The sequence below is a fragment of the Lonchura striata genome, chromosome 5 (genome assembly GCF_050655825.1).
Source record: "Lonchura striata isolate lonStrDom1 chromosome 5, ASM5065582v1, whole genome shotgun sequence".
Classification (NCBI taxonomy): domain Eukaryota; kingdom Metazoa; phylum Chordata; class Aves; order Passeriformes; family Estrildidae; genus Lonchura; species Lonchura striata.
The window spans coordinates 21,113,720-21,128,489 of record NC_140707.1 but is presented as its reverse complement, the minus strand read 5'-3'; the positions used below and the strand labels follow the sequence as shown (position 1 = coordinate 21,128,489).

At 39.2% G+C, this 14,770-nt stretch overlaps 1 protein-coding gene across 6 annotated transcripts in view; it reads right to left on the bottom strand.

The window, feature by feature from the left end:
* Positions 1 to 1,372: 1,372 nt before the first annotated feature.
* The window catches only part of BUB1B (BUB1 mitotic checkpoint serine/threonine kinase B), a 42,350-nt gene continuing 28,952 nt past the window's right edge, over positions 1,373 to 14,770 (bottom strand). For all 6 annotated transcript variants that reach the window (XM_085580053.1, XM_085580055.1, XM_085580052.1 and 3 more), the window contains 9 exons: positions 14,106 to 14,392; positions 13,032 to 13,213; positions 10,869 to 11,015; positions 10,596 to 10,711; positions 10,162 to 10,323; positions 9,321 to 9,463; positions 6,040 to 6,211; positions 5,572 to 5,678; positions 1,373 to 1,919 (listed from right to left, as the gene is read on the bottom strand). In XM_085580053.1, coding sequence (XP_085436179.1) covers positions 1,730 to 1,919; positions 5,572 to 5,678; positions 6,040 to 6,211; positions 9,321 to 9,463; positions 10,162 to 10,323; positions 10,596 to 10,711; positions 10,869 to 11,015; positions 13,032 to 13,213; positions 14,106 to 14,392 — 1,506 coding nt within the window. In that variant the 3' untranslated portion in view covers positions 1,373 to 1,729. The remainder of the gene's footprint in view (positions 1,920 to 5,571; positions 5,679 to 6,039; positions 6,212 to 9,320; positions 9,464 to 10,161; positions 10,324 to 10,595; positions 10,712 to 10,868; positions 11,016 to 13,031; positions 13,214 to 14,105; positions 14,393 to 14,770) is intronic.

Genomic DNA, 14,770 nt, shown 5'->3' with positions numbered 1-14,770 from the left:
AGCTTTTTGTGCAAATTAGACACAGTGAAGTTGTTCTGTACTGGCTACAAACACGCCTTGTCTGAGAAGTCCTTGGGATGACTGATACTTTGTTAGGAGCCTTCTCTTCCTAATCTACCTGGTATTCAGCTCAGTGCTGCAGGAAACTGAAAAATTTGCAAGTGAGAGGAAAGTAAGTGTGATTCCCCAGATTTTGTCTAAAAGGCAGTAAGACGATCAGCAAAGGCAAAAAAAACTTCCGTTAAATAAAAAAACAAACACACCATCTTTATAGAGCTAGCAGAAATTAGCTATGCATTGGATTCCTGAGTGCTCTACCAGTGATCTTGGCTCTAAACTCTGGTTAGAGATAGAGCAGTGTTTATCTGCTAGCTCAATAGATGACTAATCAATGTAGTACAAGAAGCATTAATTAAGGCATTAATGGACCAAAATAAATTCTTCAGCAGCAGTTTTACATTTGATCTAAGCTGGTCTACCAGGGCATTTAGGTCCTATTCCTGAATTAGAAGAATATATAACCCTCTCAGAGAAAGTATAAAAAAAGGCATTAGGACTCTATGAGAGCAAAAAGAAGACAGGCCAAAGTAAGAGGAACAGTGACAGAGTATGCAGAAAAAAAGCTGGAAAGAAGGTGGCTTGAAGCAATGTGAAAAAAACAAAACTGAGTTCCACCCCAAAATTTGGAGATAACACAAAGTGGGAGAACCAAACAGAACCATGGCTGGAGAATTCAATTAAATGAAAAAACACAGTCAATTTGGCCTCTTGGGGAGAAGAAATTGCTAATGGTGCAGTTGTCTGCTCACACTTTCCTGTGTAAAGTAAATCCCAAATCTGAGAAGTTTCCCTGCACTTCAAGTACATAGTTACCACCTTGGGTTTGGATCTGGTAAATTCTGTCGTCTTGAATAAAATGAAGCCTTTGTACTGGTTTCAGTAATGCAGTACATACAAAGTCAACACATATAACTATCCACAAAACTTCCCACAAAAGCGTGCCAATACATCACTTAGGGCAAATTGAGATTTCAGGGATGCTCAAATCCAGTCAGGAACTCCAGCCCTTGCAAAAGTAAACAAAACTCTTGCCTTAAGAAGAAAAAAGGTTTATGTGTGCAGCTTTTCCACTTGTGACTTCATCTACTTCTTCTTATGAAAACTTTCTACAAGAACACATTCCAAGTAGAATCATTCAAGCTGTATTCAAGTGTCCAGGAAATCCTATGTGGTTATGAAAGCTACCACCAAATGAGGAGCTTTTGCATCCAGCAGCCACAAAATATTCCCAGTCATGCAGCAGCGTTCCTGCATGGATTCTAAATGAAGTAATTTGAAACCATTTGATAGCAATGTTAAATATGACACTCGCTACCAAAACACAACTTTATTGATTAAACACCAATTAAAAGACCAACTGAATGCAAGACAAAGACATTTCAAAGAGTGTGATGCAAGTTAGGTGTTAAATTTCTAAGGAGCTGTACAAGAAGGGGAGGTGGCAATTAAGACAAACAATTTTCTTTCACAAACTGCTCCGACACAGAAAGGTTCATGTAGAGGCTCAGGAGGTTTTCCATGCACTCATGCAATAGAAACATTCTTGAGCAAGTCCCATGTGAAGTATTGCAGAAATGGCTCCAATCACTCTCATGTTTAAATTTGAAAACATATGAAAGCAACAACAAATTTTTCTCTAGAATACAAAATGTGTTTGTTTTCTATGAAGTCACTGGAAGTCCACCAGGAGGAAAGTTTCTCCCACAGCAGCTAAGGTCAACAAAAGTCGTTCTTTGAAAGAGCTGTCAAACATTTCACTGATTTCCTCTCTCAACTCCCTCAGCAGAGGTACTGTGGACTTACCATCTGCATTCAGAATTCTCTCAAAAAGTTTACTCCAGAAATCACTGTCAGGGGTCCTAAAACAAACAGAGCAGTTTTCAGTGGAACAGTACACACACACACAACGTGTCTATCAAAGTCTCCATCTACATTCAACACTAAACATCCCTGGGAGAACCATGCCTGAAATAATATTTTCACTTACCTGAGTAAATATAAAGGCAAACTAGGAATGTGTTGTTCATTTTAGATGTATGGACCCCATTCTCTTTCTCCAATAGGTTTCTGGATAGTAACTACACAGGTCTAAACCAACTATTTATACAGTTGCCTCTTCTAGTATACCTGACCACTACCACCATTCACAGTAAGCCAAGGCAGTTTTAGTTTACAGGAATTATCAAGAACATTTTTGAACCAAAAGACTTGGGAAATTCCTTTCATGAATAAAGGGCAGAGGTAAATCTTATTTTTCCACTTGCAAGCTAAGTTAAAAGGGCAATATTAAAGGAAAGCTGCAAGAAAAAAAAAAGAGAAAAAGGTGGTTTAGAGCCAGTTTTTCTCCTTTTTTCCCTGCCTTCCATCTGCCAGAGTTCTGTACAGATAATATTTTGGAGACAATTAATAGCAATTAATCCCCTCTCTCCCAGATGTACCCATACAACACGAATAAAAAGGTTAAGTGACTCATTTAAGTCTCAGAAAACTGATATTAGAGCAAACCCTTTGTTCTTCAGTCTTGCACTGCTACTGACTACTGAAGCACTTTTCTCCCTCGAGCTAGGAGTTACAGTGGCTTTGAAACAAATTATCTGCCTCTGCTTTATCTAAGTGACTCACAAACAGCAGCAGCCAGTCTTAGAATGAATCCAGCCTTTACTATTTCACCCGTAACTTTTATATTTGCTAAAATAATTCAGTGCAGAACCTAACCAAGAAAAAATATGCAAGACTTGAGTCCATTTTCTTTGTGGAATTAGATGAGCAAGAGGTGTGGCAGAGGACATGAAGTGTTGCTAAGGAGGTGTAAAGAGTTCTGAATGACAAAAATAGTCCTAAAAATTCAAAGGCAGCTTCTATATCCTGCCTCACATAAACCTGCACAGATGAAGTTTCCTAAAATAGTACAGTGAAAACAGAAAAAAATCACCATATCCATTCTTTAATAATGGTAAAAGCCCTCCCCTGAAAAACAGGCTGTCAGCATTGTACTCGGAGATGAAAAAATCAACTTGATCAAAATTTACATTCTATCTTGTCCTAAATGTCTACTACAATGTTTCAGTGTTTTCCATTTTTCTGTCACCTTTTAAGTGGGTTCTCTTTTATTGAAAGCCATTGACCTTGGAAGAAAAATGTTGTGCTCTACCCTGCAATTCCCCATTGCTTTGGTATTTTGCTGAACTGGTAGTAAAATCAGCAGCTCTTGCAGTCATTCTGTTATATCTACATTTGTTTAATAAAAATAATTAAGTCCTGCTTAAAAAGCTTTCTTAAGATAAGAGTGTTACGGTTGTTGTATTTAACACTAGTCAGCCTTCTAGTAAGAAGCCTCCTTTCTAGTTCAATACCTGAAGTCTAATTCTAATTCAATACCTGAATTCTAAGAACCGTTTTTGAGGAAAGTTATTCTGTCAATACAATCCCTGAAAAAAAACCGTAAAAACAAACAAACAAACAAAAAAAAAACACACAAAAAAACAAACAAAACAAAACAAAAAAAACCACCAACAAAAAAACCCAAACCACTAAGCAAACTCAAATGAACCTCAAAGAAATAAAAAAAATCACTTTCCAAATCAATTGGAGAATTTTGAAGGACAGAAGCACTTAACAAAAGTAGAATTACTAAAAGCAAGAGGAAGAAGAATCCTGTGTCTTCAGGAGTGTTACAAGTGCCATCAGCACGTGTGGCTCTATGCACAGGATGAAGAGCAAAATAGATCTCCATCAGCTGACTCTTCTCCCAGGGAATATTCAATTGTGGAGCCTCTTCTGGTGGATGAAGGCTCCCTGCAGCAATGAATTTGCTTGTCACAGATTACTTGAAAGCTTCAAACTGACTACATCAAGTGACAGTAAGAACTAGACAGACTAAAAGATCCATGTGTGAATGGAAACTGATTCAGTGCAAATTCCTTATTCCCACATAATGAAATACCTCATTTACACTGTTGATGGAAGACTTCAGTACAATGTGTAACTAAAGCACCTATGCAGACATTCCTTGGAATAACTGATATTGAAAAGTAAGTACAGATGATGAATGGTAAGTCTATAACTTTCAGAAGCAAAGCAGAAGACATGGTGGAAAAGAAATTCCTTATTTGTACTCTGAACTCCCAAATTATGAACTGATGCAGCCAGGTGAGCAAGAAGCCATTACAGCCTGGTTCCTGCTCCACAGAACTTGTGCCCAGACTTAATATTTTTCCTGCTGTGTCTCCTTTAGCCCTTCAGAGGTCCCACTCCTCAAGACTCCCTCCCATTTCTAACTCAGCCCAAAATCCTAATTTTTTCAATCCAGTCCCCAGCTTTAACTACAATTGCTTTCCAATTAACTCCTCCCCTCCAAATTCCACTGGCAGCCAGCCAGCCCTATCCTTCCCAGCTCGGACTTATTATTCCTCCAGCTCCAATTATCCCAACAGTTACTGATCTTCTTCCCATACCCACATCCTGACAGGTCCCTGACACCATGTCCCAGCCTTCCCAACTCAGGCCTTATTTGGCTTCATCTGCAGTACCTCAATTTAATCTCTTGCAGAATTAAACAAAGGATATCATAGTAGAAAACCAGACACATACCCAGTAAAGGAAAAAAAAAAAAAAAAATAAAGGCATTTTTTCCTCTGTACACAGCTTAAGAAGATTGGATTTTTTCCAAACACTGAATACAACAAACTGGTAGATGTAAGCAGTGCAGGTTGCTAGGGAACTGGACAACTCCCACTGGTAGTGGGTTTTCTTAAAGCAATGGTCCTAACAGTGATCCATGATCCTGAATCAGATACCTGTCCAGCAACTGCTGTCAGGAGTGCAGAGTTCTGGAAAATCCTTATGAAATGCCAAGGCAAGAAAACGTGCAGTATGTGCCTAACAAAATAAACAACTGTTCAGTCTAAGAACAAACAAAGGGCACAGGAAGGCAGAGCAGACTTATAATCACAACATGTGGCTAAAAGAGAGCAGTAGAATTTCATACCTGAGACAAAATGCAGCTTCCAAAAAGCAGCTGTTTGCACACTTGCATCTTAGATTACAGTTTTAAATTATTTTCTTTGCTGTAAAAGTGTACTGTTTATACAGCTGTTACACCCTGCCATCAGTGTCTTAGTAGAATAAAAAAATAGCAGAAAGCCAAACGAATCCATTTCTGAGGCAACATGCTCATGTGATCTTTGCCCCCCTCACCACCCACCCACTTACAAACTTCTCCAAGCTTGATCTGTAAGGTGCAGAGACTGTCAGTCTCATCTGAAAAGATGAAAAAGCAAAACCATCTCAACCAGATTATTCATATTCAACTTAAAATTGTCTCCTATGCAGCACTGAGGCTACCAGTGAACAAGTCCAACAACTTCACCTTTCCAGCCCCACAAAATTAACACTTTTTGGCAAAAACAGCCCCAAGTTGTACATTCCAAGCTCTGAAGATAGTATCAGTATAAAGAAAATGAAGTTAGATGTCTCTTCTTTCCCAGCAGCCCCCTCTGCAAAAGGACTTACTTTGATAAATTTTGGCTGATTTTCCAGATGGAATTCTCCTGATAGACCTGGATATGATCCCCAAACAACATCAAATGGACTATATCTGCAATGCCAACCAAGTCTACCTGTAATCACATCAAACACCACAAAGTTCAATGTCTATCACTTTTTGCTCTTACTGTTTTCACACATTTAACTCAGAACCATCATTACACCAAAATCTTCCAGGGACCTGTTAAACAAAAAAACTTCTTAAGGTAAAATTCTGTTTTCATTGTAGGTTTCTAAATAATTTCAGTAGTTACAATCACTGAATAGCACTGTTAATCTTTTACTTAATGCCAGAGATTCCATCAGATGCAAAATTCTCTTTATTCAGTATTTATTGATCAGAGCTTTCCATGGCACTTGTAGATTTTAATTTACGAAAATGGCTTCTGTAAAGGAAACACAGAAATTAACATGTCCTACTAAATATAGACTCACCTGATAAGGGAAAGAACTTTCTGCCAGAAGCTGCTGTCCATGAGGGGTCTGAGCAGTGGGAAAGTTATAGGGCAAGCTGACACGAGGCAGTACCCTCAAATCCAGACTGTGAGTAAAATCCACCACCTTCAGAGCATTTGGCACTTCCTCATTAGAAAATGCATCACAGATCCTGAGCAGAGAAAGCACATGAGGCAGAAGAAGATCCAACAAACCTCTTCTTTCTTTTAGAATTAAATTTAATGGCACAGCAAAGGTGAGTCTTAACCATGTCAATACTCCCCTCTGATGGCTGCTGTCAGAACTACTGCTTCAAGGGCTGCCTTGGATGGCAAGGGCTCACAGCAGGGAGCTCAGGGATCATAGTGATGTCTCCACAGTAAGCAATAGGAACCAATAAAGGGTTGAGGATAATGCTATTTTTGTATTTGTTACAGTTATCTGAAACAAAGTCCATGGACTGTGGGAATAGTATGATGACTTTTCACCAGTCCTGAAATTATGAGCCAGACACAGGTGATAAAAAGGGGTTACCTTTGTAAGGATTCTTATAGTGCACAATACGCTGGATGAAAAGTACTGAAAATGTACAAATAACAAAGCAGATACAATCTTTATATGTTTAGCAAATTAGCATAACTGACAAGCATCCTCAATTAGAGACATAGGTGATGAGGCAATTCCCCCTGGTTCTACCCATTTCTGAACAACCCTCCTCAGATAGGAACTAAACTTTGTTTATGAATGTGTCTCAAAGAGCTGGTTTTCAACTTGGCTCTCAGAGAGCCCAACTTTGGATCCCAGGGCTTGGAGCCAGTGGGGAATTTATTTTGTCTTTCTATCTAATAGAGTAGGTAAAATGCTAGCTACGACTGCAATAATAGGCTACAGAGCTACAAATATACATATGTAAAGAATATAGAGAACAGATAAAAGCAAAAAGGCAAAAATCCACTTGGAATCAGTGTAATGTTTTGCACTTCTCCCTCTCCATCTAAATCTCAGAATACTTGAGACAAAAAATAATTATGCTTGATAATACTTCTACAAACTTCTAGCCTACAGGTGAGGGAGGACAAAATGGAAGGGTAGGGAGGAGTATCTCTATTGACAACTGCCAAGCCAACAATATCCACATATCACAGCTCTGACTTCTACTCTTCTTACATACTTGTATGCTCTGAGCTTACTTTGTATGTTATATTATGTACTTATGCACTTGTCCTTTTGCTATCTGAAAAACCCCAAACCATTACCCTAAATTTTTGGCAGTTGTTTGTCTTATGTTTGCCAGAGAGAAATCCAGCAGGAGGTATCCAAGTCCATCAAGCCACTGTTAGATCAGTGACTTCCTAAATAGGATGCAGCACCCTAAGGGATGTGCAAGACAACCCATTGCAGGATGTGAAGAAAATATTAGGACTTGCATAGTACAGGTATGTAATTTATAAAGAATTATGTAAACAAGTTATTAATAAAATGATCAAAAACAAATTATAAGTAAAATATATTGGGAATATGTATGTTAGATGACTGTAGGCTTAAAGTAAATTTACATTTAATAGCTATTTTTAACATATCAATGATAACTAAGAACAGCCTCAGTGAATTTATGTAATGGAATTACATCCGATTCATTAGACATTCTGGTTACTGGCTTCCCACTGATGCCTGAAGTTTTAGCTTTTATGTATTTTTCATGTATTTGTGATTCTGTAGACTGCAAAATGCCTCAGTGTAACTTCCAGTACTTTTCCAACTTTCCTTCCCACAATTAACAGGCACTTATTGACACATTCCTAAAATTTTCTTGTCTTGCCTATAAATTCTCCAAGGACACTTTATTTTGCATATGTAATCCCTGGCATAATAAAGGTAGGAGAGGAGGGTAGAACCCAGGGAGGAGATTACCAAACCAACTGCTCTTCTCATTAGACAATACTGGCCAGATATTCCCATTGCCCAGTCTTATCAATTGCAAGTATCTAAATTGGGGCACTGTTTTTTTGCCATATTGTGTACCTGAAAGCACACAACCTTCAAGTAAAGGTTTGCTTTTATATTATCATTCTAACATGCTCTGGAAAAGTTTGTGCTTTATTTCCAGACACCATCACACTCACTTCACAGATCACATTCCAAGGGATATGTGGCTTTGTTAACGTAACATGAGAAAGAGCTTAAAGAAGAAAATTAGGTCTATGCATTAAGGTACAAGCTGGAATGCAGAGGAAGCTGAACATTTTGTTTAGGGTATCTGGATATCCCAGTCTCACCCATCTTATGTCTTCAAATCTCCTGAGTTTCAGGTACATAAAGGCAAGTTACAAACCATATTGTAACTTACATTAGAGGTCCAGAACCTTGGTAAAGCAGAAACTTAAAAACACAGGTAATAATAGCAAAATCATTTTATGGAGCTTAAGTTTTACATCAATGTATACTATTTCTACAGGAAGGCTTATTCCTAAATTAAGTGTTTTCACTCTTACCAGAATACACTGGAGCCTAAAAAACCTGGACTGCAAAATCAGGCCTGTTTTGCCAGTGGACAGGTTCAGCACAAGAGGTTCAGAAACCAACTCAAGAAATAGTGTCATTTTTTATAATTAGAAAGACTACAAAGACTTACACAAGGAGAAGCTCAGCAATGTACCTCATCATTGCTACCAAGGATTGCCTACAGTAATTAAGATACAGCACCCATTACACCCTAAGACATCACCACCCTCCAGAGCCACACAGCAGCTGGGGGACCCTGTGGCAGCCAAGCACTGGAGAGCGCCTCCCAGAACTGGGAATTTCTATGGGTGCATCCACCCGCAGGCAAAGAGGCTTCCGACTGTGCTGGGACAGGGCCCAGCTTGGGCAGGGGGCAATAAACAAGCTCACACCACTTCCAGTGCAGGAACATCTGGGGTCAGCCTCCTCCTGGGTTCTTCCCAAAGCCTCTCAAGGCACAACCCAGGGAGTTGCCTTTGCTCCTACAACCCCAAAAACCCAGGTGTGGCCTTATCTAGTTTCTAAATACAGGAAGGTGAATACATGTTTTGACAATGAGTGGATACATAGATCATATTGCTAATGAATCTTTGTTACTGAGTAGATACAAATATAACATTTGGTTGGAAGGTTCGTCTAGAGTGCAGCTTTGGCTCAGGCCTGTTGTTCAGGCCTCAGTACTTCTGTACACCAGCTCAAGGATAGAAGCTACAGAAGCAGGGGAGCTGTAGCTGAAATGACTGCTCTGTACCCTCCCATAGTCATAGGCAGAGACAAACCTGTCTCCCAGAAAAAACACGTCTGGCCTCAGATCTCCATGGACAATCTCCGCTTTGTGCAGCTTCTCTACCACATGCAGAAGATCATGAACAACCAAGAAGAGGATTTCCTTTGTGATGAACTTACGGTCACGGAGAATATCCTGAAAAGAGAATAAACATCTATCTCTGTACCCTTCTACCTTAGATTAGGTGAAATATTTATAGCTCACTTTTTGTTTCATTATTCATCTGTACAGAGGTAACAGTCCCACCATAAATTCAATATAATCAGATTTTGCTCAGACAGAATTGCAAGAACTGTAAGCTAGGAAACATTATTCAAAATTGGACAAAAGACCAGGAGGAGGAAATTGAACTGAAGACTGAGATCACTATTGAATTTCAGTCCTATTTGTATGCAACAATTCAAAATGCACTTACAAGACCTAAAGTGCAAATCATTCAGCAAGACATTAATTGCCATGACCTTGATGTAGCTGACTGGAATGTATTGAAAGAGGTCAAGTTAAACAACAGCTTTAGATGCAAATCTTGCTATGGAATAACGTGGTTCTTGGCTCCAGTCCTTTATGACTCACAAAGACAGAAAATGTGAAAAATTGGTTCAAGATTGTCTCTGAGAAGCACATGATCTATGAATGAAAAACCAGAGCCAACAGAGTCATTAACAGACAGCCCTGATTTGTACACAAAAACCAGATGAAAACCAGAGCATCTGTATTGCAGGATTAGACAGGAGAAGCTCTTCAGAAAGGAGCATAACACCACTCCAGACTCACTAGTGGCACCCAAGCAGGAGTTTGGACCCTCCAGTTATCCTTGGTTTGCCCGTACTGACCATGAGTGTGAAGCAATTTGTATCCTTGTGCACAATGGCACAGCCATCCTGGTACAGGTAACAGTTGCAATTCTCACTGAAGCTCTGGTCAAAGTCAGAATTCAAACGCTTCTGTAACTCAAGGGTGATATAAAAATCCCAAGGCACAGGCTGAGAATACACCTACAAGAAGGTACATAAGAAGAACATTTATTTTTGGAATAAAGTGAGAATTGCTCATTTTCATATTATTCCCATCCTCTTTTTATTTCCCCCTCCCACCTGATCAAGGAAGACATTTTTCACAGTCAGAAACTTTTAATCTAGACCCTCAGTTAGGAAGAGGACTTGAAGTAGCAAACTTCTGGCATGGAATTCGGAAATTAAAAGTTTATATTAATGGATGAGATTTTGCCAGTTCACACTTCTTGTACAATAACCATCATGTGTGTTACCTTTATTGCAAATCCCTTAACATCCCACTGGAAACTGCATCCAGTTGGAATGGCAAAAAACATCTTGTATTCTTCATTGTTCCAATATTCCATTTTGATGCAGTAAGTCTCATTTCCTGTGTTGAAAGTTTACATTCATAAACTGTCACAGTAAATAGCTCTTCCCAAGTCATTTCCCACCTGCACCAAATAAAACTAAGAGGGTGGATACGAGCCATAATTCAAACCCATCAGAGCACAAGCTCTGCACTGCAGAGGGTCTGGCACACCTACCCAGCTCAACGTCTTTCTCAACCACCATGTGAGGCAGAGCTCCAGCTTCCAAGTGAAAATCTGGAGAAGCAGCCAGCGATGATAACACAGAACCTAAAAGCTTTTTACGCTGTTCAGGGCTCCACAGGAACTGAGCTACATCATCATCTAAATAAACAAAAAACATGAAGAGATGAGCTGAAATTGTGTTAACTCTCTGCAACTTGATTGTATCTGTCAGTAAAAGTAAACTGGATACTGGAAACTTTTGATCCACACTCTGATTTACTATTCATCTCCTAGCAAGTCAACTCATCTCTTTCCAATAGTTCTGGGAAGTCAATGTGACCCTTGTCTTTAGAACTGCCTTACAGACTTTTATCGTGAGGTTTAAAGGATTCTACTGTAGCATCATGCAAAATGTTATCTTTTGCAAGAGACAAAGCTCTGAATTATTTCAGCCACAGCAGAATTCAAACTCACTCTGCAAATTAAAACTCGTTTTCTAAATCTATGCCCACAGCAAGTGATTAGTTTGGGGTTTTTAAATTATGGGGTTTAGGGAAATTTAGTCCTTGGATTACAGCAGAGGTTTTATGCAAGAAAAGGAAAACAAAGTTGGACTCCAACTCTGCTGCTCACTGCAATGTTAAGAATTTAATGGCTTTTATCTCCTAGAAGACACCTGTCGGACTGGACTTATCTTCCTTCATAACAGAACATAAGGTCATTCAATAGATGAGTTGATCTGTAAAAAAACCAAGGTAGCCTCAGTGTTTACTCTGCTTGATCATTTGAGATAAAACATAAGAACTGGATGGCCTCTACTGCTTTCTCCTAAATGCCATGGCTGTAATGAGGGAGATCATTTTAAACTTCCACAGTACACACTGTAAGGACCAGATTATATCTGTTATGCCCACACTTTTTTGAAAAGCATTGCAGTAAGTACTGCTCAGGAAGCAATTCTGTGAAAGATCCAGGAAATAGTGTAGGCTGGAGGCTACAATGTGTTCTATGTTTTTGCCATCACAAACCTAGGAAATTTACTGGCATATTTTGCAGGAATAAACTGACAGATATCTGAAGTAATTTTTATTCTTTACACAGTATTAAGAATTACTATATCCAGGGTGAGAGCTGCAGCTCAAGGGAGATGTGAAGAAATTAAGAAACAAAGCAAATGGAAAGATCCAAAGTTTAAGAAAGGACCATTAAAACATCTGAAAAAATGCTATTTTTTTCTGAAGACATTTTTCATCTTGCTCTAAAGTTTAGTACATATGATAAAAACAAGACAAAGATCCATCCAAAATATCCCAGCTATTTCAGTGATGTGACTTCTAATTGTATTTTCATTCCATGCTTCATCATAAAATAGTCTGCAGGCACATGAAAACATAACTCTCCAGAGTAGATACACTAAAATTTCAAATACACAATGCCAATAAATACACCATAGACCAAAACCAAAGGAATTAAAGAAGGCTGAACACCTTGAACATCATCATCCAACACACATCTAATTCCACAGGACAGATTTTGAAGGCCTTTTGTGACCATTTCTGTTCTAACTGTAATCTAAATATTTAGAACAGAAACAAACAATTGCCTTTAACTAGAAGAAAAACAAGCAAAGAAATTGACTATTTAAGTATCAGTACTGTTTTCCCTCAATAGGAATAAGAAGGATATTGTGAAGCAGCACAAGAGTTTACAGCATAGTTAAAATGCAGATTTAAACCAAAATTATGCAACTTGCAGTAGACTCCAAATTCGTGTTCATCCATTTCAAAGTAGTAGCTTATCAGCCAATCAGGAGACACACAGTATGATGACAGAGAAAAAAGAAAGACAAACCAAAACAAAGCTACCTTAGAAGTTATTACTGCCATCCAGACCAAATTTTCAATTTTGGAATTTGACCTCATTACTCCTACAGACTGCCTGCTTTACTACCCTAAGTAACTTCTCTGTCACCTTAATACTGACATGTTTTGAATGCTGACAAGCATCCTGTACTGCACCTCACTGCTGCTTCAGACAAGGGAGACAAGTTCAGTCACCAGTCATAGTAACGGGAAACACACAAACAGAGTGGGATACAGGAAGGGCAGAAAAACCCCCGCATTTAGTGACAGGTGCAAGTTATTTGTAGTGAGTGAAATTCATGTTAGTACTAACCAGTAAAGTTTCCACCTCCAGAATCAGTAACCACTTCAGCAGGCAAGCTCTGAGCCAGCTCCAGTTTCTCACTGATCTGCAGGTATTTTATATCAGATGTTTGTGTAACAGAGGACAGAGAACCTCCTGAGACTGAAGCACCTGACGAGTGAGTGTCTTCCAGGCTTGCTTCCATGATTGGGCTGTAAATAAAGCCATCAAGTACTCAGCCTTCCCAAAGATATAAATTGTAGATAATGTCAGCCAGGGGACTAGGAGAGGATACTGTGCATGCCGAGATTTAATTAACATGAAGAAATTCTTTCCCATGCCCAGCAGAAAGGCAGAAGTCATGCCAGAGTTTCATTTCAGTTTTGATGATTGATTATACTCGGAATCTTAGTGTAGAGATGATTATATAAATCTTCTCTTCCACCAAATTTAACTGATACAACAGAAGACATCCTGAATATTTATCACTACCTTTGGTACAAAATTTCAGTACTTTTAAAGCAGTGAAGGGTTGGGTGGGAAATATTTCTTCCTAATTATAATCAGCAAGGTTTTCAAGGAACCTCTCAAGTAAAAAACACATTCAGCACAGTATCCATGTTTACATCCTAAGAGCCAGAAAATCAACTCAGCTCTAGATTAAGAAACTCCCATATAACAAATTATTCTTCACAATGACAAAAAGGTTATTCTTCTCTTCAGCTTTTTTACTCTGTAGAAGAACTAAATTATGAACACTAAAAACATTTTATATAGTCAAAATAAGTACAGAAGCCAAGAGTAAAAAAGGAAGCGATGATTCTGCTCTTCATGTTTGATAATGAGGACAGAAAGCATTTATTTCTCTGTAAGTTATTTGGTTAAAAAAACCTTGTACTTAAGTCCCACAGCAGTAATGCAAAAAGCCAATGGGCTTGCTATTACCTCTTCAATCTGCTCAAGTCAAAGTAAAGTCTGAGCTACAGAAATTGCTCTGACCAGGATATTCTGGTCTTTTCAGAAAACTCCATCCTTAGCAACAGTAAAGCCACAACATGAAAGACATGCAGGAGAAAGGGCTAAAGGTCCCTTACTGTTAATTACCTCAGTTTTTTGACACTGAGAGCTTCAGTGTATGCCCCTTCACACTCTGGTGTCTCCTGATTCAGAGGCACACTCTTGGATTCTGGACTGTCTTCCTTCAGTTCACTCTGAGAGAAAGCAGGAGCTGGGACTCTCTGAGCTACCACCCTGTGAAAGGGCGTTGAGGCCAGGTGGGCAGCCCTGTTAAAGTCACACGTGTCCTCTGGGTTGGCACAAAGGGTCTTGTTCTTGTAGGAGCCTGTCACAATTGCATCCTCACTCAAACGTTCAATTCCATTCACCTCATCCTGGAGAAAAACAGAAGCGACTGTGAAAGCCTGCAGATTTTATGACCATTTTTTCTTTATTTCAAAGATGAACATTTCTCTTCCCTTGCTTCCACTCCACCACCTTCCAACATGAAAAGGACATTCAGCCTTCATTAACTCTACTTATCACAGAATCCCCAGAATGCTCCAGGTCACAAGGGACCTTAAAGACCACTGACTTCCACCTCCTCACCATGGGCAGGGACACCTTCCACTAGACCAGGCTGCTCCAAGCCCCATCCAGCCTGGCCTGGAACCCTTCCTGGGACAAGGCAGCCACAGCCACAACATGATATTTCCAGTATAATCTCATCATCATCCTGTCCCAATTCCTGCCATGCCAGGCAGCAGTTTAGA